A 27834-nucleotide genomic window follows, 5' to 3' on the forward strand; every position below is an offset into this window, starting at 1 on the left:
CTGCAGCGTCGTAGAAAGGCCTGAGCGATGTGTCATCTGCTGTTAACCACAGCGCCTCATGATTACTATTGATCGCCAGTCCCGCTAGTTGCGTCCCTTTCCACGTCCGTCTCTCATTGACTGGTCTTAAGGGGGCCATCGCTCTCCTGGTCGTTGCTGCACACTCCCTCATGAAAAGCTCAAGCACATACAAGCACAGACGGGGCTCAGTCTGGCTACAAGTGTATCTTTCACCAGTAAAACTGAAGGTTTAGTAATGTAAGTCCAGTGACTTTAAGGTTTCTGATGTGGAGAACAATTGATGGAGATTAAATCCCAAAATGATTTTAAACAAAATTAGCTGTTAGTGTTAAAGGTAAACAAAACAATATTTGCTCTCGGCCATGTGCAGGCTCCCCCTACAGGTCGGATGTGTAATCAACTGTCGTAAATACAAGTTCTAGTCTTAAACTCTGCACATGTGCAGTTTGTACATTCACTGCAGAGTAGAACAGTAGCACACAAGTTAACATAGCAAGCAAGTAGCCGAGGCAGTTATCAATGGTTAAGCATGATGTCTTTCGAATCACATCGAATTGGGTGATTCCATGTGATTTCAGCTTGCTTCTAGCTCCGGCTCTGGTTGTGTGTGACGTTAAGCACGGTACACCAGAGTTACACAATCCAATTCCAGACGTCCAGTGTTTATTGTCACACGCATATATTTGTGTGACAATACACATAAATGCGTTTGAGTGTGTTGTTAAACACTTGTGGTAACAGGGAAATATTTAAATTGAAGACGTGTGTACCTTTTGTAATTGTTGTAGATAAAGTGATACTCCAATAATGGTAAATTTCAGTTGAATTATGTCGTGGACCTTCAATGGGCAAAATCGATTTCACTGAGTTTGTTATATTCTGACTCTTGGTCATTTCAATACTTGTACACAGGAGCGGTTTCAGCTGTGTTCTTCAGTCATTCATCTTGTGTGCAACTGATGGAACAGATATACTTTGTTTTAAATCAATACAGCGCTCAACACAGGCTGCGTAACAGCTCACGTTTCACTCTAATAATAGCAATAGTGACCAGAAGCAGATTTTCACACTCCTGCTCTATTTCCCTCCGCTGTACTCATGTCAATGCATTGATTGTGCGTTGGGCTCAGAGCGCTGCTGAAACGCAGGAGCCCTACGCTCATTTACTAGACTGTCGGAACTGATTAAGGACTGAAGCTATAACTTGATGCTTTCACTACACACTCACACACATGTGCACACACACACATACACAGAGACAGACAGGCACCTTTATACTCTTAAGTCCTTCCCCCTCTCTCCATGTCTCTCACCTCAAGCTGTCTGTCTCTCACACAGACCTTTACAGGTGTTTGCTAACTAGAGACATTTAGTGGTGAAAAAGGGAAGTGCAGCCTCCTGACCCCATACACTGCACGACAGGGAAAGATGAGGGTAAGTGTGTGTGACGGAGGGTGTGTGTCTGAGTGACTGGGGTGGGGCAACTCCAAAAACACAATGAATTATAAACCCATTCCTACCGTGGGAGAGGACCAAGGGGCGAGCTATGAAGCCGATACTGAAGTGTAAAAAGCTGCAGTTCCATGGGAAGCCGCTACGCCTGGCTCCAAGAAGCAGATAGTCCCCATTGACTACCATGTTAAAAAGCCAGACTTTAGAGCAGAATTAAACCTGTTTACAGCCTGGTACAAAAATTCTCTAGTTAACTTGCTTCAATCTTTTCATTAGACGTGTTAAATAAACAGTAACTTTGATAACAATTACATTAAAAAACACTTGAGGCATGTAAGCATTTGATTATGATGATAGATAAAGCAATAGGTTTTGTTGTTGTATAGTTTCAAGGTTACTTACCTTTAGTTCATGGTGAAGATCGCGACCATCCGGTAGCAGCTGCAGCGCAGCGCTAGCCTGTTTGCACCGACTATTATGTCGCCGGTTAGCCGTAGCCTAAGCTAACCAGGCATCTAGAGCTCTGCAGCTGTCGCACAGCTGTGAGTCGACACTCGCGCTCCTCTTCCTTGCCCATTGATTGGTTAGCCAGGAACTAGGAGGAGTCAGCACTGGCAAGATGGCGCCAGGGGAACACCTCCTAGAAGCCGCATTCTCACTCTGCAGAAACCAACGATTGACGTCACAGACCCTCCGTCCATTTATATATACAGTCTATGGAGAGGACATAACTAATACCCATACCACACACACACACACACACACACACACACACACACACACACACACGGACGGAGGAGGTTCAGCTAAACATGTCCTCCCATTGACCAGATGATAAAGTTTCTTAGTGGTTTTGCGAGGGAAACGTGGGATACATAAATTATTTACAGTATTGATCAACTCTTTAACTCTATATGTGGCCCTTGATTGTTTGTTTGTGTGTTTGTTTGTTTGTGTGTGCGTGTCTGTGTATTGTTTGTATGGATAAAAACTAGTGTTCGATGTGTTACTGTATAAATGCACCTGGGTGACTCCTCATGCACATTATTGTGTCTGAGCCTTGTGTGCATGTGCTTGTTCGTACTGTATGTGGATGTGTGCTCGCTTGTGTGTGTTTTGCTGCGGGTGCTGTGCTGATATAGTACCTCATTAGCTGCTGTAGACACAAATCTCCTTTGTGGCAGTCTTTCATCCTTAGCCCACGATTTATATACGCCCTTGGTTACGGCACTCGCCTCGCATTCTGCCGGTGCCATACGTCAAGCTGTCATTGGCTGATGCTACTTCCTGGTCCCGCCCCTCCTCCCACTCGCTTACACATCCCAAAATGAAAGTGTTGTTTTCCTCATGCAATAGCTTTGTATAAAGATAAACTACACATTCGCACTTCCTCCCATTGTACAGAAATTAAGCTAATCAAACAATCCGGGACGAGGATGCTGCCATCTTGCACTGGTGATGTCATTTGGATTCACAGTTGTTTTACACTAGTGATTAGGGAGTGGAGTGAAGTACTGCCCCCATCACAAGTTAATCACAGCTGTCAATCAAGATATCTGACCCTGTTTTTAGATCATCTTAATAAAGTACTAGAAACTTAACACTTGATCATATAGCCCTGTCCCGTTCTGTGGTGATAGCAGGAAGGTTAACAGTGGCTGGCAGTGCTGCATGACAGCGTGTCACATCGAAGGTCCTTCAAAGAACTTTTCATTTGCATTTATTTTGGCGCCTCTGTGATAGAACATGAAACAAGGACTGCATCAGTTTACATCCTCGTGTCCGACAACCGTCTCTCTCTGCTCCAAATGCAAACTGAGAGAACGACTCCTGGGCTCACCTACCAAAGCGTGGCAATGGGGAATTCAAAGATCTCAATATTCAACATATTAATGAAAAATAAAGATACATAAAATATGAACCCGATTGGCAGTAAAAACTATCTTTTAACAAAATTAGAACTGGTTTAACATAACCATAGAGTATTAAATACATTTGGTACAAGAAATTCATACTTCCCCCCCCCTCCTCTTGTAGGCAAATCAAACAACCCACCTGAGAACATACCAAGTTTTGCTAACTAATCTCAGGATGAATCATGAACTATTTTGCGTCAAGTTAGTGTAATGGCCTTTCTTTAAGAGAAGCTAAATATTCTATTATATCATGTCAAGTTGATTAACTGATGTAAATGCTAATGTCCCAGTAGTTGCATTTTGGGCACACGTGGAAACTTTCCATATATGGAACATATCATTTGAGTAAAGATCAATTAAAATGGCAACAGACGGAAATAATAAAACACAAAGAACTATCTGCAGTTGTTGGGTTATGGCCCATAGAGACCAGGATCCACAGTTTTCCTCTTTTAGACTTGTCTCAGAGAGTCGGTCTCAACTCTGATACAGTGGCGGTGAAAAAGTGATTGCTAGCACCAGTTTTAAGTGGAGCTTTCTCTGTCTCACATTGAGTTCACCTGTTTATCATACTGTACAGAGTGAATGATACACAACTGGTCAACTCTCTCCAGGAAACAAACACCTAGCAACACAAACTGTGAGGTTTCACACACACACACACACACACACACACACACACACAGATGGAAACACACAGATGGAAACACTCAGATGCTGTAGGATGCAAACAAACACACACAGGGGTTTGGTGTCCTAGTTTCCATCTGTGGAGAAGCTATTCTCTCTTCCTGGCTCTCTCCTCACTCACATACTCCTCTCAGGGGGGGTCTTACTGTGGTCATGTGACCCACTGCTGCTGTTGTAGCATTGCCTGTGTGTGCATGGATGACAGTGAGCGTTTGCATCTGCATGTGTGCATCGCTGCTCATGTGGGTATATTTGATTATATGTATGCTATACGCAGAGTCTGCCTCTATGTATGGTATGCACATCCGTTCTCTCTCTCTGTGTGTGTGTGTGTGTGTGTGTGTGTGTCAACTAACTGTCAGGCTCTGCTCTCTGCCTGCCTACGGTTCCTCCTCTTCTGAGCTTTTTTCACCATCAGAGTGTGATCTAATACAGGGATTACGATGGGATTAAGTGAGTCTCTTATAAAATAACAGCTCATCGCTTCATATCGCCCCAACACTGGCCATTTGTTCTGCGGTATCAACAAACTCTAACAACGGCTCACAGTGGGGAAACCCAATGACTGCTCCGGCAGGGAGTGAAATGCGCTTACACTGGAGTACACAACAACAAGATAGAGTGGATAGATAATTACCTGCATCGTGTATTACAACCATTCAATTTCATTTTTAATGCACATAAACTATTCTTATTATTTATCAGAATTGATTAGAGCTGTGAAAAATAACGCGTTAACGCGTTATGATTAAATAAACAGGATTAATTCGTTGTTTTTTTTTAACGCACGCGCACAAGGACCTTCCAATAGACCCACAATTCCGCCCACTCTGCACCAGTCGCCGCTCTAATGCAGTCAGACAGCAGCGGCCATTCAAACCAACAACATGGATAATTCTGATGAACCTGAGAACCTTCTGGACGGGAAGATCGTGTCCCAAAAAAACAAAGATGATATGCACACTCTGTGGGAAGACGTTATCGTTTGACAGTAGTAATACTCGCCTCGGGCGTTCAAGTGCAATGCGCCAAACCAGCTTCACTCGCAGGACACATTGGGCAAAAGAAGCGGTCAGCTTTACAGTCATAGAATGTGAACAAGTTAGTTTGCCTCACCAACTTGCTAAAGAACGACTAGCTAAGAGGACCTTTAGAGGCATTAGATTGTGTCATGGTTTGGTTAATGGTTGTTTGACAAAAAATATAAAAAATGTCAACCATCCTATAAAAAGAATGGCTAAGAAGCTCAAATAATTTCTGTTTGATTTAAAAAGAAAAGAAAAAAGTTTTATTCAACCATACAATGGCTAAGAAGCCCGAATTCTGTTTAGGATGAAGTTTATATTAATGTTCCATATGGAATAGCAAAGAGAACTGCTAAAGAACTTCTTAGTTTCAGGACCATTGTTTTGTTTATTTATGAATATAAAAAGAAAACATGTTAAATGTATATATCCATCTTTTGTCATAAAATGTGTTTTCACAAAAATATACCGAGAAAATCGGTAATGCGATCCATTTTGTGAAGCGTTCATTGAATCAACTTCACGCTTGTCATGTGTGTTGTTAATTGTGCAGGTAAGTGCAGTACTGATTTTGGTGTGAGTTGAAGAAGCTATACGTTGGTTTAATATAAATGAAAATTGAATAAACATGCAACCTGTGCTCTGCAATGCTTTATATTGAGTTGAATAACATAGTTTTTAATTTGAAAAGAGCTTGGGTCTGAAGATTGTTTCAATTAACAGACCTCTTAAATAGCTAATATGAAAAGTTTTCTAAGATCGCTTTTCCCCAAAGACTGTTTAAAACAAACTCTGCACACAACGTCCGGCCCACAAGCAATAAAGTGACAGAATACTGTAGAATAGTTAGATAAGAACTCACTATGATATTTAGGCTTTATTTCCATCCCTTATGGCAGCATATGAGGTTATTTACCCTATTTGTGTTGTAGAGACCTCCAGGTCTATTCGAGTAACAAGAAATAACTGATAGATAGTTACTTTATTCCATGCAATAGAACGGCAGACTTCAGAGGTGACAGCTATGACAGGATTTGTGTAATTGATTTCAGTCTTGGTTATAATCTTGGTATGTGCTCTTACACAACGGACATGCAGTAGATGTAGAGTTGAAGAGATGCAGAGACTTGTCAGGCCAGCCCAAAATGGGCCAAATGATAAAGTGATGCAATAAAACAGCATTTTTTTTTATGCAATCGTTTTGATCCGAACATGAATACAAAAGGAACAAAACACAAAGGAGATAACATTATGATGACGTTCACATAAGCTCTTTGTTTTCTTATTATAGCCTGCATCTATAAGTTTTTAATGCTTCTCAGTTCTATCAACAGCCTTGTCTCCGGCTCAGGAGGCAGATGTTCTCAGCTAAAAGCGCTGATGAACCCAGTGTGCACTACAACCCGCTCAGCACCAAATGGCTCGACAAAGCAGGAGACCAGCTGGTGAACATAGTGGAGCATTTAGCAGCTGGAGAGCCCGATTTTTTTTCCTCTCAGGAAGTTTGTCGAGACCAAACCGGCGCTAAAAGGACACATAACTGCTGGATCGTTTGCTAACACGTTCTCATATAACATTTAACTTTACACGTTGAAACCGTGTCAGTGTTACCTTGACAGATTGTTTCTCCTGCCCCCAAGTGACACAATATATCATTTAGAGCAGGTTAGAAATCAAGCAACCTTTGTTAGAGCATTCAAGACAAACAATGCATCATGTTGCACTGGATGATGAATACATTATTCTATTTTTCCCCATCCCCATCCCTCACCCTTTACCCGTCAACAGTTGGTGTATCAAAACATATGTACCAAGCCAATGTTGAGATTGTTATTTCTATGGTTTACTGTCTTTTAATGATCTAAGCCTGATGTTCTCCATCCTTTTATTTTAGGAAAAGTATTTGGTTTATAATGTTAAACCCTATTGCCAATATCGCTACTTTTTCTATTTGTGTCGGGACAAACATTATAAATAACAATTAAGCCATTACTGACCACCATAACCCTGCTAAGAATATATTTTTTTTCCTATGGTAATACCAAGGAAACTATAATAGAGTATTAAGGCCACGTTGAAGAAAGTAAAAATTCTTGAGATTATGAAAATTATGTCATAACATGATAAGAATAAAGCTGTAATCAATGAGAAAAAAAGTCGTAATATCTTATTTTCTAATCTCACTATTTTTTGGGAAACTCTGGACCCACTTTAAATAGCAAGCAGATGTGACCTTTCAGTCGACCACTTCCAACACTTATTCCTCCACAAAAGAGGCCATCTGTGTGATTCTTTCTTCAGAATAGATACAGTTTCTTGCACAACCTCTTCAAAGTCAAAGTGTCCCCAAAATAAACCCACTGATTCCAGAAGGCGACATAACTGTTCGATTAGGTTTTTATATAAGATATGTATATGTACACATTCAATCACCAAGCTAAATGATATTGTGTGCAGATATACTTGGCCACGAAAGCTATTCTGTTCCAATATGTGTTTTACTTTTACTCTACTGAAGTATAAACCTGGGTGATACTTCAATTAACTGTTATTATATTACACCTTTCTGAGGTCAATATGATTCCAAACATAGAGCGTGTTTATATTTCATCAACAGGATTAATTTGAATATACATCCCATGAGGCAATAAAGGTGCTAAGGATCAGGCACGCTGTCTTTACTCTAAATCTTATTAACATTGTATAAACTGAATTGTCTGATAAGTAAACACACATAAGACATTTTAATAGTCCACTTTTAATGACTTATTGAGTTATCTCTATATTAGCCTGTTTTATAGTTTGCATTCATTTAAAACTTGTTTAAAATATTTTATAAAGACTTTAAAGAGATATTTAAATCGATATGTCTACTGGATAAACGTAGTAAGTTTATTTTGGAAATCCCCGGGCCACCTGAAGTATACGCTCAGAGGTCATGTAATTTCCTTCGTGAGCTGTCTGGAGATGAGCGTCAGTTCTGCAGCAGTCAATCAGTCAGTAGTGAGAGCATCAGCGGACAGGTCAGTAGTTCAGGTTATAGTATGAACAGGCTGCAGGTGCTGCTGACAGACACCATGTCGAGGAGAAGCTTCGCGGAGTCGTGGACCGTCTTGTCTCGAACCAGCCCCACGTGGGATGAGTGCTACGCGGTCCGATCCGCAGCGATGGATACCGAGGAGCAGCAGTGAGTGCGGCCGCGTTTCACACCCCGTCACCCGCATGTCACCGTCACTTCTCACCGCCACGCGCGGAGCAACCAGCGGATGTGATGTTGAAAACCCACCGAGCATTGAGGAGCATCTCGGTCACGTGTCCGTCGCACTGACCGGGTCTGATGTTACAGCCCATACGTTCATCTCATGGGAAGAAGAAGTACACTTTATTCACCGCAGCCATTTTGGCATGAAGCAGCGCGTAAACGCAGGTTTAATTACCACATGAATTAAGTAGTGTGTTAATAACACCTGTCCCCGAAGACCCCAAAGATATTTGTTTATCTTTATCAAAGATGTACGCTATTTATATTGTGCGCTCAAGATATTTATTGATGAAGTGATTTAGTTTTTGAGTCACTCGGATGCACATGGCCACCATAAAACTTGAGAAGTTAACAAACTCTCCAAAGCTACACGTGCAACTTAGTGTTGTTTTCCAGGCATGTCTTTACCACTCAGATACTAGTGTACAAGATTGTTCCTACAAGATAATAACTTAAAGATAAAAAGAACATTATCTTTTGGGACTTCAGTAGCTGTTATTAAAATGTGAAAAATGACTAATAGCTTGTTAGCTAAATGGTACCTGTCCCAATAGTCCAAAATAAGTGAAACCATGACCCCACAGCTGTAATTAATGTGCTAGCCAACATCACTGTGTGATCTTGCACTCTCCATATTTACACTTTAGTTTTGAAACAGCTTTAACAACGTTACCTGCTGGCAGCTCACAGGTCCTGTTTTGCTGGCAATTAAAAGACATTTTTTTTCACTGTATATCCAGTGAGTGCTTTTTGTACAATAATCCAGTTGGGTTTTCTGACCAGCTATAAAAGGATTGGAAGGGAAACAAGTTTGAATGATAGAGACACAGAAAGGAGCATTACATTACTGACAGAGCCACTGAAAACTGTCAGTTTTCAATTTTTAACCAAGGATGGTTAAAAATGGGGAGAGCTTGGCCTAGGGGATAGAGCGGGTGCTCTGCAACAAGAAGGTTGCTGGTTCGAATCCCACTCTTTCCCATCTGCATGCCTAAGTGTCCTTGGCAAGATACTGAACCCCTAAATGGCCCCTCATAAATGTTGAGTGTACTTAAAATGTAAGTCGCTTTGGACAAAAGCGTCAGCTAAATGACATGTAATGTAATGTAAGGGAAGACCCCAAACGATCACTGTAAGCGGATTTAATGGAGCTATGCGTGGCTCCCTGGGCTACTAGCTGTATGGGTTACTTCTGTTTTAACCCAAAACAGAAAGACTTCACACCTTATACTTAAGCATTTGTTTATTTATCGCAAAACATATCGTATAACAATATATAAAACCCATAGTGTGTCAAATGTTTAGATATTGCATATGCACAAATATTTTTGATCTTGACTAGCTCCAGTGTGTCTCTGTCACCTGATCTGTAAGAGTTGGAACTTACTTCATCAGTTTTCTTTTAAATGGCTAAAAGAGTTGCAGATGTGGAGAGGTCTTGGACATGGCTCTCTTTTTGAACTAGTACATAAACAACTCCATGCTGCACTTCCCCCATCAGTTACAGTTTGATTTTAGCAATAGTGATTAAATCCCTGCATGTTTGTGTGTGCGTAGTTTTAGTCCAGAGGAAGAGGAGAAGGATCCTGTGGATCCATCTGATGAAGAACAGGGGTTATCTACTCCCCACCATGTGGATCAGCATCCAACTTCCAATGCCTCAACCCCAGCCCTTGCAACAACATCTGGCGCATCACTCCACAGAGCTCAGAGGTCGAGGTCTGACAACCAAACCCAGAGGAGGAGCTCTGCTGCATCTCACCCCTACAGAGCACAAAGCTGCCATCAATCAAGACGCACTCGCGGCGACGACTGCTGCTCCAACTCTAATCAAAGAAGTTACAGACGAAGAAGCTCATGGTCAAGACCGTCACTGGAGCACATTCCTGTGACTATCCAGCCTACCAGGTGGTACCAGGTTGTCGGGAGAAGGCAGTGCAGCAACTGCAGATACCAGGGGAGGCACCAGATGACATCTTGGATTTGCGAGAGCTGCAAGGTGCCCTTGTGTCTGATGCCATTCAGAAACTGCTATGCTGTATGGCACATGCAGAGATGTTGAGCTTTCTAGCAGGAAAGACAGGAAGTTAGTTCTCCCACAAAGGGATTGAGTTTTTACGAAATGCAACTTTAATCAGCCTTGAAGCTTTTCGAGTTAATCATTCACTATCGGACCTGTAGTTAACATGCACAATACTTAATGCTGTAATGCTGATTGTTAATTTAGTTTTAGAACTACCAGCTGTTCCTTAAACATTTCACAGTTTGGGTTTGGGGGGAGTTTGATCCCCATATTTCTAGATTTGTTGCTTGTTGTTCCAAGTTTAGATCTGTAATTCTTTGTTTCAGATTAAATTACAGCGATGTTGTATGTGGTTCTTTTTGAGTTTTATTTCTAGACCACTTTGCACTTTACTCTATGGTAAGTGAATATTAAGATTTACAAGTGGGGCAATGTCACAGGTCAGTTAGATTTTGAACACACACCTTGTTTAGCAGCTTCATGACCGCTGTTTACTGAACGCCCTGTGGGTGGTACAGAACATAAATGTAAAAACAAAATTTAATTTGGGTTAAAAGATTGAATATGAATTAAAAGTTTGTGGTCGGACACAAAACTATCAAGTCATTAAATAAACAAATGACCACGAGATTTTGCTGTAAATCCAAAGCTACTTTGCTAGCAGTGATTTTTCCTGCTTAACATAAACATAGGTATTTGTTGTGCTGCTTGGTTCTAACAAAGTTCACCTATCACTGTATGAGAAAAAATCAACTCATGACACAAAAAAATCGTGTCCTCCGCCAAGGAGGTTATGTTATTTTTCTGCGTTTGTTTGTTAGCAGGATTACGGAAAAACGACTCCACTGACTTCCATGCATTGCTGGGGAGGGGTGGGCCATGATGGAAGAAGCCATGAAAATTTGGTGCAGATCTGGATCAGGGGCCACATTTATTTCACTGTCTTTAATATATTGGTACATTTGTTTCGTCGATTCTTCAGAGAACAATACATGGATCTTGATGGAAATCAGGAATTGTCAGGCGACTGGTGCAGATCCAAATATAAATGTGGATCTAGTTTCTAAAATGTGATTTCATAAAGGGACTGTTGGGGAAGCGTGAGTTTTTAAAACAGAGCTCCAGCGTCTTTGACCATTTGTTGTATCTCTTTGTTTTATATAGTAACTTTTTTTGTTTTTCCCATTAGGTTGAAAAAAGTCGTGGTCATTTGACAAACTTGGGAACTTGTATGGTTGTTTGACACAGTCTATAAACTGAACAATGAATCAACTCCCTGAATGACAAAGTTATCAACAACGATAGTTCCATCTGTAGTTATACTGCTACAGTTATTAGTTATTTCTTTTGGAGGACAACTCAAATGTATTGACAGTAATGATAAAAAAAAAAAAAAATCTTAAAATGTTCAAACTTGTATTTTTTCTTCTGAAGATATCTGGTTCAATTGGGAGCAGACACAACTTTCCAGTGAGACCAGCTTTTTTATTACTAGTTATTCCAAAAATATTCCTGAAGGACGCATCAAAATTGATATGTTACCACTGAACACGGCATCTAGTCACCAGTGCCTGTCTGTACACGTATGTACAAGTAGACGAGCACTGCAGTGTCGCCCTGGCAGTCATCCACCTCGCTGGTCTGGCTGCAGAAAATCACAGATTGGTGGATGTTCTCACCAAAGCTATTATGTCCCACATGAGGCAGTGTGTGTGTATGTATATATATATATATATATATATATGTGTGTGTGAGCACACATTTCCACTCTCCCTGGTGGTGCTGGGGTGTTTGGCTGGATAAATATAGCTGCATTGGTGTAAAGCTGTTTTCTCTTTGTCTTTTGTAGCTTTAATCAAAAGCAATCTGGAGGAGGGATAAATGGAAAGGAAAGGAGGGGTGGGAGAGAGAGGGAGAGATGGCCGATGCCAGAGTGTTTTATTTTAGCTCTCTTTAAAGAGTCATCGGGGAGTGTTCAGGAGTAATGAGAACCCTGGTGGCTGGAGAAGAAGAACTGACTCTAACCTCCCCTCAGTCTCCTCTTCCATCCTCTCAGTCTCTGTTTCCTGCCGTCATCCCCTCTTCCTAATTCTGACTCGGAACACAACACACGGCCGTGACGGTGGCTGTGTTCACACTGCAGCCATTCATGTCCTGGATGAATCCTCACATCTATTCTAGGACGTAACCAGCATCCCTTATTGATATTAGCTGATATGGATGTTGATGAGTAGCACACATGTCACATGCTTTTTTTAAGATTGTGTTTCAGTTTCTGTATGACTGAAGCTGTTAGAATTGAACTTATAAAACTTATCAATTATTATTCTATTGGACCTTTTTTCCAATGTCACATTTTATGGTATTATATGATACTACAGGGTTAACCAGTCCCCTGTATTATCAAAACAATTGATTATAAATATACAAATATAAATATCGTAATTCTCATCATATATGAAAAAAATGTATATGCAAACACTTTCAGTCATAATAACCTTTATAGTTTCAGATATTCTCTACAAAAACTTGATCATTACTTGATTACTTGATCATGCGAAGTGTGGCTTGTGACATCATGAACAAATTACCAAGAAAACTGAAAAAGCCCACTAGTGACAAGATGTCTCATCGCCATTCACAGAGGAAAATGTTAGCTTAGGGTCCGGTTAATAGATTCTTCTGTAGTTTGTGTCTATGGGATACGTACAACAAATGAGCCAACTCCATCTGGTGAACAAGGTTTTGAGATGTGTTTTTTACAGGTGTAGAAAAATCTATTAGATGGAACTTAAAGTATTTTTTTTCTGTCAGCAAGATAGATTGAATTGAATTTCGCCTATGGCTTTGTATTCTATCTTAATTTGCAGTTGATGGTGTATATTCCAGGTTGAAATAATAATAGTGGTGTTCAGAGAATCATAACCCTAACCCCTACAACTGTAGAGTTCGCTCCTCAATTGGCACTTTATGATTTTTCCGTTTTGTAGATATTTCTTGATCATATACAGTTTTTTTTCATTAAGTTTTAGTTTTGAAAATTGCATTAATGTTTTATTAAAGTTATTGTGCTACAGTAAAGGCTAATTTATGCTGCATTTTCATACAATAAGAGATACTACTGTGCGAGAAGTTGGCTTTATTTAATAAAAAAAAAGTTTTACAAAAGTTCACATTCCTGAGTCATTTAAATAATAACAGTTCTTGCACCAAAATGGCAGAACTCCCGGTCAAAAACAACTAGTGACTGTGAATCCAGGATCTGTGATGAAGGACAGAAAACCGTATGTGTGACTTTCAAGGAGACACACAAATACTGTAGACTGTAAAATCTGTTGAAATTTCATTAAATTAGGTCATAATCAAAATGTAATGACATCACATACATTTTACACCAAAAACTGGTTGTGTATTTTTGTATCTGGGTGCGTGTGGCTCATGTGTGAGGACAAAATGTGGACACTCAGCTGTAGTATGTATGGCCAGTTTGCATATGGTGATGGGACGAATGGAGAGAAAGAAGACATGGAATATAAATTTGGCAGTGAGCAGAGCGAGTGTCCTTTCATTACACAGTTGGCTTTGTGTTCTCTGTTTGGAGGCCAGAAGCAGCCCACAGTGGAAGTCAAGCTTCTCCCTGGTATAACAACCATGATGCTGATCTTAAAAAGCTTCCGTTAAAGCCTCTTCCAGGACGACTTGCTGGCAGCAGTGCAGCTCTTTAGGAAGCATTGTTCCATTTCCTGATTGACAGTCACTACGTCTGAAGTCAGGCCTCGGATCCGTGGTTGGAAAAGTAGATAGCCAAGATAGCTTTCACTGACTGCAGTTGTGAGACATATTAGAGTGATAATGTGTATGTTGGCTGCATTAAACTCCTCAGCAGAGTTATGTTAATGTATATCATAAATGATCTGATGAAACCTGGTGAGGACATACTGTTGGCAAACGAGCAGATGAAGCTAAGTACTATTGAAATTCTGGTATTGAAATGGATGTGGTTATAATCCCCACCTATACTCCTTGTTTCCTAGGTTATCTGGGTGTGTAATAACTGCCGGAAGCAGCAGGAGATCCTCACCAAGCCGGGCGACTGGTTCACAAGTTCGCCTGGGAACCCCGCTGGTCTTGGATCTGCTGTCAGCGAGCCTTCCGTGTGCCAAACGTCTGGGGATAAGAAGCTCCGATCGCGCTCCCAAGCCCCCTCAGACTCCACCACAGCAAACCAAGACCCCAACCGACCCAACGCACCCGGGACCACAGCTGGGACCGATGCAAGGTCACGTAGCGAACCACCGCGAGACACGTAAGATGAAGCAATGGTGTAGAAAAAAAAGCAGCTGATTCAGCTTTATATTGTCACATTCTGTAGACCCATAGAAGAACCTGGGGACACGGTCAGCTGAAATAATCCACACATAGGGCTGTCAGAGCACCTCAGCTTCACAATTGCGTCCAGGACTTTATCCAGAGGTTGCCTTTCACACCTGAACAACACAGCGGGAGATACGTTCACAACAACACAAATGAGGGGTGCACAACAGGCGAAGGCAGCATATTACATATACAAATTCTGCTGCGGAGATCACATGTTTTTTGTTAACAGCACAACAACACAAGGGTCAACTTGACAATCTTCGTCGGTGTCTTCTAATTCTTTTTTAATTCTGAGGTATTTGTAATCATTTAGTTTTTTCAGTTTGGTAACATCAACACGCCTTCTTGCTCTGGGTGAATTCTCAGGCGGATCTGCTGCTGTATTCTCACATGGGTTCATCTGGACAGAGTTTTTACTGGGGGGCTGGCAGGAGAAAGCCCAGAGTTTCTCACTCTTACAATTGTGTTCTCACGCCCCTCTAGAGAATGTTCAGAGATTTTTCGGGGATCAGTGCATGTCTGAAAACAGCTATTGTGTTTGGTTCATAGTATGGGTCAAGCTACAAAACCTCAGGGTCCTAGAAATCCCATAATGCAACTCACTAGTCTCAACCCTGACAAGTAAATGCTCATATCTCTCATACATCTATACATTCAGGCTGGAACACAGATGTTTTTTGACGAATACTGAAGTATTCGTCAAAAATGAGATGACCCTAGCTACATCACTGTGACGGCATCAGAGTTATGAGCCTTTGGAAAGTCCCCCCTGAGCCACAGAAAGTGTGATTATGTAGCTGCTCTCACAAGTACAGTGCAACTTACCATAATTAGTAAAGTGGATTTGATGGCAGAGTGTACCTTTAACGTATGCTCTCTCAGCCACCAGACAGAAGGCCACTCTCATGAAATATTTTAATATTTGTTCTACCGAGCATTAACTCCTGCATTCATCAGTTGCCTCTTTTATACCGTGGTGGATTGCAGCTCTTAAGAAGCCGGTCTGCGTTGCTGTTTCTTATGCTGCTCTAAGTGTAATGGAAGAATGTAGTCGCTGCCAAAACACAGGGTAGTAGGAAGCATTGTCACTCACTACTTTCTATTAGTGGATACTAATGGTAACAATCAAGTGGTGACAGATACAAAATCATACCAGTGTCATTAGCTAAAGGAAACCGTCTAACACAGAAGGCTCTCTCACTTATCAGGTTGTGTCATAAAAGTCAGCGTCAATAAAACAATACAGTTGAAATATTTGTTTGGATGTTCAATTAGTTTGTTTTTGTTTTTTCAGTTAGTCAACTGATGCAAAATTGATTATTTACTGAATGCACTCATTAGATCATTAAAAAACTCAATTGCATTGTTTGTCCTGAAATTACATTCATGGTTCCCTGTGGTGATCCACTGACTTTGCTTGAGCACCAGACTAAAATCTCGAACTATCTCACTTGTTCATTTCTTAGTTTTTTTTCATAATACCTGCAAATGTATCATCAATTAATAGCATGCCAAGACAGTAAACTGGGGAGGCTGATTCAATTCAATTACATTTTATTTGTATAGCGCAAAATCATTATATACATTATCTCAAGGCACTTTACATAGAAGGTCAACAGTTTTCCATGGTTAACTTGACCTGCATTATATCAGATTTGTAACTTTTTCATCTTCAAGCATGCTGCCTTCAACATTTTGTGGTTTCACAGGCATGCTAACGGTATCATGATGCTGGTGATTTTTATTTCCAAACTTTCTGCCCTTTATACTAGGAGTCATCTAAATAATAGGCAACATTCTACCTTCATTTTAGTGTAGAAGAGCTAACATTATAACTGAAACTATGATTCTATATTCAACTTTTACTTAGACATATTAAAAACGTCTCTAGCCTGGCTTTGGGAGCTAGTGATCTTCATCTTACAAATCAACTTTTTGAACATATAAATACCAGTAGTATCCAGTGATTTATGTGCCTGAAATACCATCTCTTTTTTTAACAATGCTTGTCCATCCTGTTCTTCCCCTCTCTCTCCCCATATTGATTATCCCCCAGGAGAAATGGACGGGGAGGTGGAGGAGCTGGTCGGGGAGAGCGGAGGCCAGGACAATCCAGGCTGCAGACCCAGGTCTCCATGGACAGGGACCTCCGTGGGGAGTCCAGGGAGCGCAGAGAAAGCCGGCGACTAACTAAGGGACGCTCTCTGGAGCATGATCCTGTGGGAGGAGGTGGCGGAGTAAGGCGGACAGAAGAGGGGGGCTCCCGCCATGTGGACCACAATGGTGCCACCCCTTGCCAAGCAGGGCTGGTCCCTCCTGTAGGTCGGGGACACCCTGTGCCCATGCAGGGTCATGGCGTGGGCATAGTTGGGGAGCTTGGGGAGGGTGTAAGGCCTGGTCAGAGGACGGTGGGTCGGGTTGTTGGGCCGCATGAACACACCCTGGCTCAGCAAGCCCCTCCCCCTGAACTTAGAGAGCCACTTGGCTCAGGACCTGGCTCAGCCCACGACCAGGGACCTGGGATGAGGCGGACCAAACGGGAGAAGGCTGAGAGTATGCTGCGCAACGACTCACTAAGCTCTGACCAATCAGAATCTTTGCGCCCACCACCGCCAAGGCCCTACAAGTTGAAGCGAGGGCTGGGGGCTGGAGGGAAGAGACAAACCAGCGTCAGCAGTTCAGAAGAGGAAGGAGGGACCACGCCAGAGTACAGCAGCTGTGAGGATGCTGAGATTGAAAGTGTTAGCGAGAGAGGTTAGTGACAGTATCCGTCATCACTTTCTGTTTCAGCGCGGGTTTGATTTAATTCAAAAAAGTATGGACAGTATTGATGTCTGTCCATTAATTTCTTCCTTCATCCATCACGTGAGATATTTTGGGGAAAATTCGATTTTGAGAAGATCTGAGGAAGTGATCGGTCTCGGCACAGTATTATGACAGTTCTTCATACTGCTTAAACCAAGAAGATGCTCAACAGCTTACGTTAGGGTATTTCTCAAGTAACATGTTCAAATGACATTACACATGATGCACATGTTTTATCCTTGCTCTAAAAACTATTCATCTGTAAAATGTTTCATCGTGAACAGCCAGTCATACAGATAACAGAGTATACACTTTCAGTCTGCATACAGGGTTTTAAGTGTGAATATACGAGAGACACAAACCCTGAAACATAATTTAGTATGGAACTGGGGCAAACATACATTTATAGAATGGACATTAGCATTCATAGCGGCACTGTTCTTTCACATCAGACACACAGCAGCTAGCAAATGACGTATAGTGAGATGTTGCTTCATGTGGAAGCATTCTGTTTGAAGCTGCTGCTGATCCCTTTACTCATCTGCACTCACCTAAGGTTACTTGTACAGTGGTGGCAGAGGATTCTGTGCTTATAACACTGCAAATAGTTCTCCATTAGCATGCAGGTAGTTTGCCAGTTATGTGAATATATGTTTCTAGCTGTGATGGTTCGACAAACTGACATGTATGAAAAGAACAGAAATGAAGGAACTATGGCATAGAATCAAGAAAGAGTAATGTGCAATAGCTTTTACTGAAATTATTTGGGGTTAATGCCAGGCTCAAAGAGCAACCCCTGGGGGACATCATCTTAGCTGTTGGCTTGATATAATTATTTTTATTTTATGATAATCCTCACGGCACCTAGACGCACAAGGTCTCCTTCAACTACAGTGTACTGTTGTAAATCACCTTGATTAGGTCATTAGGATGAAGGATAATAAAAGCAACATAGGATTTACAGTTCTCAAGCAATTTACAAACCTCTTAAGCTAGCACTATTTACAGTAACAGTATTCATTTAAGGAAATAATGATATAATACAATTTATATTGCTGTGTGTGGGACATTGCAATTGTGAAGATGTGTGTGTGTGTGTGTTTGAACACTCCCACACTTGAACACACTTTGTGAGTGGATGTGAATGTAAGACGTGCAGAGGGCTTTTCAGTCTCAGTCTGCCGCCTTCGTTCAGACTGTGAATGTGGAGACACCTCCCTGCTTAAGCTCTGTGGGTAGATTGATCACAAAAGGTAAGGCTGCTCTTATTCTGACTCTTCCAGGGCCTGCTTTTAACTTTTTATCCTGTTTAAAATCTATATTGTGGTGTAGTGTAGGTTTACACAACATACCACTGAATGTCAAAGTGAGCAGCTAGGCAGTACATTCAGTGTGCATGTTAACGTGTGGGAGCCTGTGTGTGTGTTTCTCAATGTTTGCCTTCTTGTCATATTGTATTGTTTTCAGCGTGGCCCAGAGGGGGCACAATCCCACACTGTGTGCGTACATGTATGTTGGTGTGTCTGTGATGGGGCAGTTTGACTTCAGCTGATCTCTGTGTTGACCTTGTGTGGCCTCAGATTGCTGACTATGTCCCAAAGGACACACCACAGTTTACACTCTAAGCCTGTCATGTCCAAGCTGGGTTAAGTCACTTTAACACTAATAATTCAAGGCACTCAAACTCACTGCTGTGCAGTCAATGACTAGTCTTTAATTCAAGTCTTTGTAGCAGCTTATATCCAATGTTCCCGTTGTAAGTTTGATGTAATTGTGAAATTTTTAAATGACACAAAAAATGCTTTTTGGCATGGGAATATAAGAGCTTTCATCTGCAGATTGTTTATTGTAATATTGTGATGGAGCTTAAATGTATAGCTTTAAACCTGAGACAGTCCTGTCGTCTAAAAGCCAAATCTTTTTCAAAGAAATTATTTTACTGTCACAAGCCCCAGAAGTCGATTCTTTCCAAATAGATTCGCTGGAATAGGCACTGTAGTCTAAGATTTGAGTTAGACAGGTTTAAAATGATTTGAAATCATGTTTTCAGCAGTTTATATGTTAAAGGGTTCTTTCAAATGGGCTCAGTTCACACATAAATTGAAATCTTGGGACCCTTTTGAAAAGCTCCTCTGGCTACAGTAAGAATAGTTAATGTTCCCTATTACCAGGCACACTAATGGCCTGGCTTAAGGGGTTTGGGATTGTCAGCAAGATGGTTGATCCATCACTTTGATCCAGGCTGTAATATTATTAATTATTATAACTAATTATTGGTTCTCGCTGCTGTCTCTCTTCTTTTTATTTACCACTGCATGACAGCACATGTCATTTTACAGTGAGTACCTGAAAACCTTGACAGTGTTTAATAAGCACAATGACTGTAGCCATGCTCATGCTAGATAATAGCTTCACTGTCACTGGAGGCCAGCATCAATAGAATGTGGTGCTTCCGATGGAAGAGAGGGTGCATTCTGCACCAGACGCTATGACATCCATCAAGTAGAGGTTTAGTATGAGAGTGTCCTGTCAGCCCAGGTTTTAAACACACTGTTGTGGCAGCGAGATGCTGCTTCCTTTTTTAGCTCGAGACAGAGAACGGGTCAGCGCCAAGATGTGGTTACTGGCAGCCGAGAAGCATCCAGGCATGTAAATCATCATAAGATCAGTGCAGGAAAATATGCACAGTGGACACACACATGCGCACACAGATACAAATATGCAGTCACAGTACAGTAGATCCCATTATAATCTTTGCAAGTATTCTCCCACATATAGACACACTACAAACTCATCCTCTGATAGGAAGGAGGAACACAACATAATACACTCATGTGCACTTTTTACCTCCTTATCTCACAGGGTTTTTCTGGCCCCTGAACATTGTATTACTGCACCACACTCTCCAGCATTGGCAAAATACATCAACATAGTTTTCACCATAGATTTTCCATTTTGTGTTCAGAAATCCACCTGTGGGTGTAAAAAAGAATAATCACTGGCAGTTGTTCTCCGCTTTTAGCAGGTGGCCAAACATGTCCATTAACTCAGCTCACTTCTTAATACTCCCAGCAAACTGTTTTAAAACCAGAATTCAACAAAATGGTCTGAAATGTGATCATATTGGCTACATGCATTATACAATGCTAATAGACAGATAAATGAAACTGCATCTTAACCCATTGATGATTAGAAGATATGAAAAGATGGGATCAGCATCGCTTTTACATGGAGTTCGATAAGGAAGAATGTAAGATTAGACTTAAAAGTGCAAGAGAAGATGCTGTTGAAGTGATGAATTGGGTCTGAGTTTCGCGCAGCTGTCAAAACAACAGCTTTGATGGCACAACCTGGGAAACTGTCAGGTGCTGCTGCTCTGGGATGGTTAACCCAGAACAGGGTCTGCAGTCACACTCAGCCTGTGGTTTGTGTTGGCCATGATGCCCTTCAAAATAGCTGCTGAATCTCATTCTGTTTTGCTCATCTGATGCCACATGACAGATTATGTCTTGCTGATTCGGAGCTGCTTTCTCCCCGAATCTGGGAGTCTGGGATCGTATGCGTCATCCATGGCTTCTGGTTTGGCCTAGAGCTGATGGCTTCAGTGACTGTTGGGTATACTGCTTAGAGTTGTTCAACTTATCGTTCGATTCGAGTATATAACTCGTAGACGAGAGCGCAAATCTAGTGGGTCAATTGTCTTTAGTTGAGTTGGTAGTTTGCTCTCATTCTACATATCTCCAGAAGATCTTTGCAACTGTAGCTGAAGGAGTCGTTTTGAACAAGTCTGTGAGAGGCCATTTTGTATGCTCATGGCAACACAAAGGAAGCTTCTTGATGGCATCTACACAGTGGACTTAACATATAAACCCATAAACTAACATGTTAACTCATAAACCTGTTCCTATTGTAGAAAGTAAGCTAGTTAGCTTTACATTTAACAGTGATGCAAGTTTTTTTGTATAATGCTCTTTTATTGTGCTTGGGCATATTAAAAAATGTTGTCAACCTCAAAACTCTTTTTATATATATATTGTATATATGTATACATATATATAAATATATATATATATATATATAGTACATTTTTTGAATATCATGCAACCCAATCCACATCACAAGTGACCCCAAATGCCCTCTTTTGTTGATTGTTTATTGAGATTTCTTTCAGGACCTTGCACTCATAGAAACATGGTAACACACACTCACCCATGTGGCCCATCCACTACACAAAATTATGTTCACGCATGAGTTATGAAAACCAAGAATTCAGTTGTCTATCACCGGAGCATTTGCCTTAAGATTACATAATGTCACTATAAATTGTCACAACTCATTAACCTCATTGCCTCCTGGCTCCTAGGAACGCTTGGCTCTGTTTTACTCTGTGTCATAACAGTGTCGTTGAAGTCCCGCACAAATTTCATCTCCGCCCCCCTGCCCATGTGTGCAGATGAGGCTGTGTTTTGGGACTGAAGCAGAAGCTGAGGCCGAACCATTTGAATAATCGTCTAAAATAAACTGCTGATGGGGGAAAGTATTGAGGGCTAAAGACATTCAATAGTGAAAGAATTCGAAATTGAATTATATTAAGACTGTTTGTGCATATATGCATTTCAATAGCTTCATTAGTACTAAAAGCACCTATTGATTTGGTGTGAAACTGTGCCCTGTAACAAATCATGGGAACTCCATGTCCCCATACCCTTTTCCAATGTCTTTGGCTGTAGGAGGACTGTATGGTATGCTTGAAATCCTTAGAAAATGTCCGTAAGAGGACCTTGAGTTTGGATTGTTCCAGTCATTCTATTTCCAACTTTGATGCTTACATTACATTTGAAAGCTTTTCATCAAAGTTTATTCTTTAAATATTTTAATTGAACACAATTTTAAGATTAATATTGACAATTGTTTAAAAAAATTATAATATTATTTGTAGACAAAATAAGTTGATAGTATTTATTTAATAACAAATTGAAGTATTTATTTTTTAGTTTAATAGACTTTTGTTTATGGAAAGAAAAAACACCTTTCTGTTGCTTTTCTGCATCACTAATAGATTTTTGGTTATGTGGTTATCCTTGATAATGATCTTGAGGTCATCATTTACCATTGTTTTTAGTTGTTTTACCCATACATCAGTGCATTACCCCAGAGTAAGTCTAAACATCTAATTTGTAAACTATCTTGGAGGGATTTACAGCCCTTTAAAAAGCTAAGCGGTGTCATTGCTGCCTCCGTGGACTACAACGAGCTCAAGTCCTGTCACTGGTGATACATTTCTAATTATAGCCCAGGTCTGATAATTCAATAAACCTAACCCTCCCTTCTGTAAACAAATACCTCCAAAAGAGCCCCAAGATTTGGCCTATCTGTATATAAGAAGCCTTGTGCTGGTATGTGTTGTGTTAACAGTTTCTGCTCTGTGTGTGTGTGTGTGTGTGTGTGTGTGTGTGTGTGTGTGTGTGTGTGTGTGTGTGTGTGTGTGTGTGTGTTTAGAGGAAGAGGATGTGAAGGCAGTCCACAGTGTCTCAGCCGTTCTCTTTTCTCTCGCAGGTGACTGGGAGTGCTACCCACATGACCCCACTGTGTGGCATGTAAGTCACTATTTTATGTTTCTATTTTTCCACTCTGTATTAAAGTGAATTAACGCCCATTTATGTGCATGTACAGTAAACAATATGCATGACTGTATATTGTTCTGTCAGGTGCTTGTTGCTGTTATCACTGTTTACTCAGATCTACCTGTACTTTCAATCAATGAACAAATGAACTTCGAAGGAAATGCCTTCCCTACTATTATTAACACAGAGCAACAGTCAGTGCTTTTACAAAGTGAACATTAACTGCTACTCTCCTGTCGAATCCATCATTGATGGGAGTTAAGCAAACTTACCGTAAGACAGATCTGTAATGCATTAAAACTATAGCTTATATATTTCAAGTTACCAAGTTTGATCGTGTCATTTAGTGGTATCAAATTCAGATGATAAATTCAAATATAGCCATAGTATTAGCCAATGCTGTGCTTCATTAATCCATATTCAACAACTTTGTTGAAGGGAAACGTTTACAGTCTGATCCAACAAGAAGACCGAGATCAACTTGTCCAAGACAGTCAGTATTCAGTCAGAATCACTCTAGACCTAATACAATTTACTGCAGCCCCACCTTATAACAATAAAAGAATAATATAGAATACTCAACTGTTACTATTTTTTACAGTAGTAGCTGATTGTTCTATCTGGAAACATGTGCTTTTGTGTTTGTCTTCTGAGGCTCTGTTCAGACATGGTATTAACATCTGTGCTCAGAGCAGACCAGCCCTGGTGTGAATACAACAAAGACGCCTGGCCCCATATGAATGACCAACTACTCAGCAGATGCCCTCTGACCTGCTTTTCTTTCAAAATATGTTACAATCTCAGTGTTTCCCATGGCCACCGCTACATATATTAATTTTATACAGTCAGACTGTCTAAAACCATCATGATTTGGTCTTTATGATCACAAATTGTGTACTTGTATAGTTGTCTAAAAAGCAGGGGAAGTGAGACTTGATCACATGTGGTCACTTGAGGCACTTTCTAATGCCAGGTGGGAGCTGACACTCAGAGACGTCCACTAGTGATAAAATTATGCAAACCTATGTTGATGTCAGGTCTGAATAGAGCTTCAGTGTCAGAGTGAGAGACGCTACATGTGCATCTGTACATATCTATTGTTGTCTTGTGTTGCAGCATCCTGTAACCTGGCAGCCATCTAAGGAGGGAGACCATCTGATTGGACGGATCACCCTCAGCAAGAGGAGCGCTGCAATGCCAAAAGAAGCTGGAGCTCTGCTGGGGTTAAAGGTCAGAGTGGGGCTGAAAAACCGGCACACACGTGTGTTGTAGTATCAGTGGTCAATCACTGTTGTTTATCAATAATATGAAGGATATCACACTAAGTTTCACTGTCTTTTTTTTTCTTTCGGTCCCTCTGTCTATCACTCTCTGTAGGTGGTGGGAGGCCGAATAACAGAGTCAGGAAGATTAGGTGCCTTCATCACTAAAGTCAAGAAGGGCAGTCTGGCTGATGTGGTGGGACATCTCAGAGCAGGTAGCCAACACCATCACACCAGTCACACTGTTTGCATGTCCTCATAAAAACAGGAAAAGCAACAAGGATTTAAAAATGAAGACTCAAATGTCATTAAAGGGTTATTAGTGTTTTACTTAAAATTAATAACACTGTCTTATTTTGATTCAGCCCAACATAAACTGTCATACTCACCCAATCTGAGAGGAAACGTTTGTATTAAAAGGCAGCTGAAAATACTCCCCACCAATGTTCTATGTAGTACTGTCTGAATAACATTTGCTGAAATCAATGGTCAGAATTTCCTTGAAAATACCAATCCCTTTTTTTTTTTTTACAAAACTTTGTATTTGTTATTGAACTCCTCATGCCAGACATGCTGTGCATTTAAAAGCATAACAATTGCCCTTGAACATGTGTGTCTGACTCCAGGGGATGAGGTTTTGCAGTGGAATGGGAAACTGTTACCAGGAGCGACTATGAAGGAAGTTTACAACATCATCCTCGAGTCTCAAGCCGAGCCTCAAGTGGAGCTGGTGGTATCCAGGCCTATTGGGTAAGTCAGGAATAAAACACACCAAATGCACTAGCAATAATATTTATCGAGAATGAAACCCATTATTTTTATGAGTCAGTCTCCAGTCTGTGTGTTGCATTGAATTTAACTCTTACTTAAAGCAGCAGTGCTGACTGTAGCTCTGACTCAGAATGGCCGACATCAGATAAGATGGAAGACAGGGACATTTATTTGTATTCGGACTGCGACTTTGTGACTGCATTCGAAATATAAAAAACACTCAACCATTACCTGTTGCCTGGAGCTGCCAGGCTTTTTCCATTTAGTCTCATACGTCCCCTTTAAAAAAGCACTTGGGTTTATTTGTAGGATGTTATGAGGTGAATTATTATCGACCAAATAAAACCATCTGTAAAACACGAAAGGCAAGAAGTGGCTGTGTCAGATATTTGGAGGATGTTGAGATGGCCCTGATCACATTTGTGAGTGCAGTATAGATTAAGATATACTTTAACATTATGCGAATTACTTTTAAATCAAAAACGTGTCTCTCCATCTGAGGCTGAGTAACTTGTTCTCAACAATTATTCTAGTATATCGGGGAAAATTCACTTTCACAATGTTTTGATTGAATGTCTCATGGATGTGGTCTTTACTAGTTTATTAAGGTGTGTTGATTTGAGTAGATGTATTCATTTGAAGGAAGTGATATTTCCATATGAAATTACACAAAGCTAGTATTTACAGCATATTTAATCATTGAATGTAATTATTGTACCAAATATGTGATTTCTTACTCGTTCACTGTCTAAGCCTGAAGTGTTAATCACAAAGTTGATGGTGTACCTTAATGCAGACAGGCCGCTTTCTCATGTTAGGCAAAGTGACATGTTGGTTATTGAGCTGTGATGTGGAAACTGCTTTAACAAAGTCCAGCCTCACTGACGACTTCTCTCACATTGTATTTACTTTCGAGGCATCTCAGAGTAAATGCATGGTCAACTTTAATAAGTTTGACTTGTCAGGTTGGGCCCAAGTTTTGAGAGGTGGGGGGGGCTTCCATAACAATGTAATCCGTTCTACCTGGCACTGGAAATAATTGTTTAATCCTGCAGGGCTGTTGATGTAGCGACCAGTAGTCTGGGAGATCACAAGTCTTTTAAATTGTCTCCTGTACACGCATTTCACATTTTCACATGTCAGTTTACCAGCTGCACTGACTGAAGAACCTGAGGTATTTATAGAAATTAATAACAAAATGTTGGAAAAAAAAGTGATATTTCTATTCACTATCCCCCCCATAATTAGTCATAAATCACATAACTCTCTCTTGAAAAAAAACTATCTAAGAAAGTTCTTAGATGAGTAGGTAACACAGACTGGATTAATGCGTTACCATTCAATCTTATATTACACATTTTACATTATTAAGATGAGCTCATTGTCATGGGTTAATATTAGATATTCTGTATTTCACAGTAAAGTACTCTTCATAGTTTAAGGTATTGCACCTTCTCTTAAGATTTAAGCTCATGTGCTTGTTGATGACAAAAAGTTGAATGTATTAATTTCTCTCCAAACACTCGCGAAGGGTGTGTAGAAAATATCAGTAAGTAATTTGCCAATTTTATTAAGTCCCTTTATTCCTCTCACACATTTGAAAACAGTTTTGTTTTTTCTGGTGCCCTTTTGCATCTCTTAGTGAACTGATCTGAATTATATTCAGTTAGGATACCAATTGATACAAATATTGGCTTTTGTGAAAAGAGCTCAAATCTGTCATCTCCAATGAAATTAACCTGAAAGTTTACTTGAACCGATGCAAAATGGCCAATGGGAAATGTCCATCTATGTATAGCTTTGCTTTTGCAAGCTTCTTAGTGCCTGGGATTCTTCTTTTTTACTCCTGGTAAAGTCTGAGGATCCCAAAAACAAATGTAGTAGTGTTTAATAAAAATGCTCTTTTCTGCTCTATCCTTAAACCTTTGGTTTGAAAGTTGGAAAACGTGGATTCCTAAAGCAAGCAATATTTATTTTATTTAATTTACGTGCTTTAAATTGTCTTTCTTTTGGAATGGGCTCCGAGGCTGCCTGTAAGTTCCATGAAACACTTATCAGTTTAATGCTTGGAAGTTGAACCACAGAGATTTGCAAGGGTGCAGAGGTGGAGCTGTGAGGCAATTAGCCTAGCTGCTTTCAGTACTGATGCTAAGCTAGGCTAACTAGGTCCCGACTCCAGCTCTGTACTTAATGCATCTTAAGCACAGAAGAAAGCGAAATAGTATGCATCATCATAACCATGCTTTCAAAGCTGGTACAGTGACCTCCTGTGTTTCCCATGGGATCTTTGATCGATCGTGGTGTGGACAGACCTGAGCTTCAGTCCGAGCAATACTGCTCGTCCAGTACTACTTTAGATGATGATTGGCCTGAATGAGTTTGGGAAACACTGCAGTCAGGAGAAGAGCTTTCCTCTACTCACGTCTTCCCTTTGGTTCCACAGAACATTTTAGTCTCAAATAACTTTGAATTCCAGTGCTACTTTCTTCCAGTAAACTGCTACTACATTAATATGCATGTGAGCCTGTGCATCAAGAACACTTCCATGTTGATTTAATCCAGTCGTATTTCAGTATGAAAATGACTGACACGTTTTTTTGCTGCTT

General features: G+C 40.6%; 1 protein-coding gene across 2 annotated transcripts in view; it reads left to right on the plus strand.

Moving 5' to 3' along the window:
- The window catches only part of LOC133966424 (regulating synaptic membrane exocytosis protein 1-like), an 89147-nt gene that overhangs the window by 34993 nt on the left and 26320 nt on the right, over positions 1-27834 (plus strand). For both annotated transcript variants that reach the window (XM_062401350.1, XM_062401351.1), the window contains exons 4-9: positions 14424-14695; positions 16823-17520; positions 23128-23168; positions 24312-24425; positions 24573-24672; positions 25084-25207. In XM_062401350.1, coding sequence (XP_062257334.1) covers positions 14424-14695; positions 16823-17520; positions 23128-23168; positions 24312-24425; positions 24573-24672; positions 25084-25207 — 1349 coding nt within the window. The remainder of the gene's footprint in view (positions 1-14423; positions 14696-16822; positions 17521-23127; positions 23169-24311; positions 24426-24572; positions 24673-25083; positions 25208-27834) is intronic.

This window comes from Platichthys flesus, chromosome 12 (assembly GCF_949316205.1).
Source record: "Platichthys flesus chromosome 12, fPlaFle2.1, whole genome shotgun sequence".
Taxonomy (NCBI): domain Eukaryota; kingdom Metazoa; phylum Chordata; class Actinopteri; order Pleuronectiformes; family Pleuronectidae; genus Platichthys; species Platichthys flesus.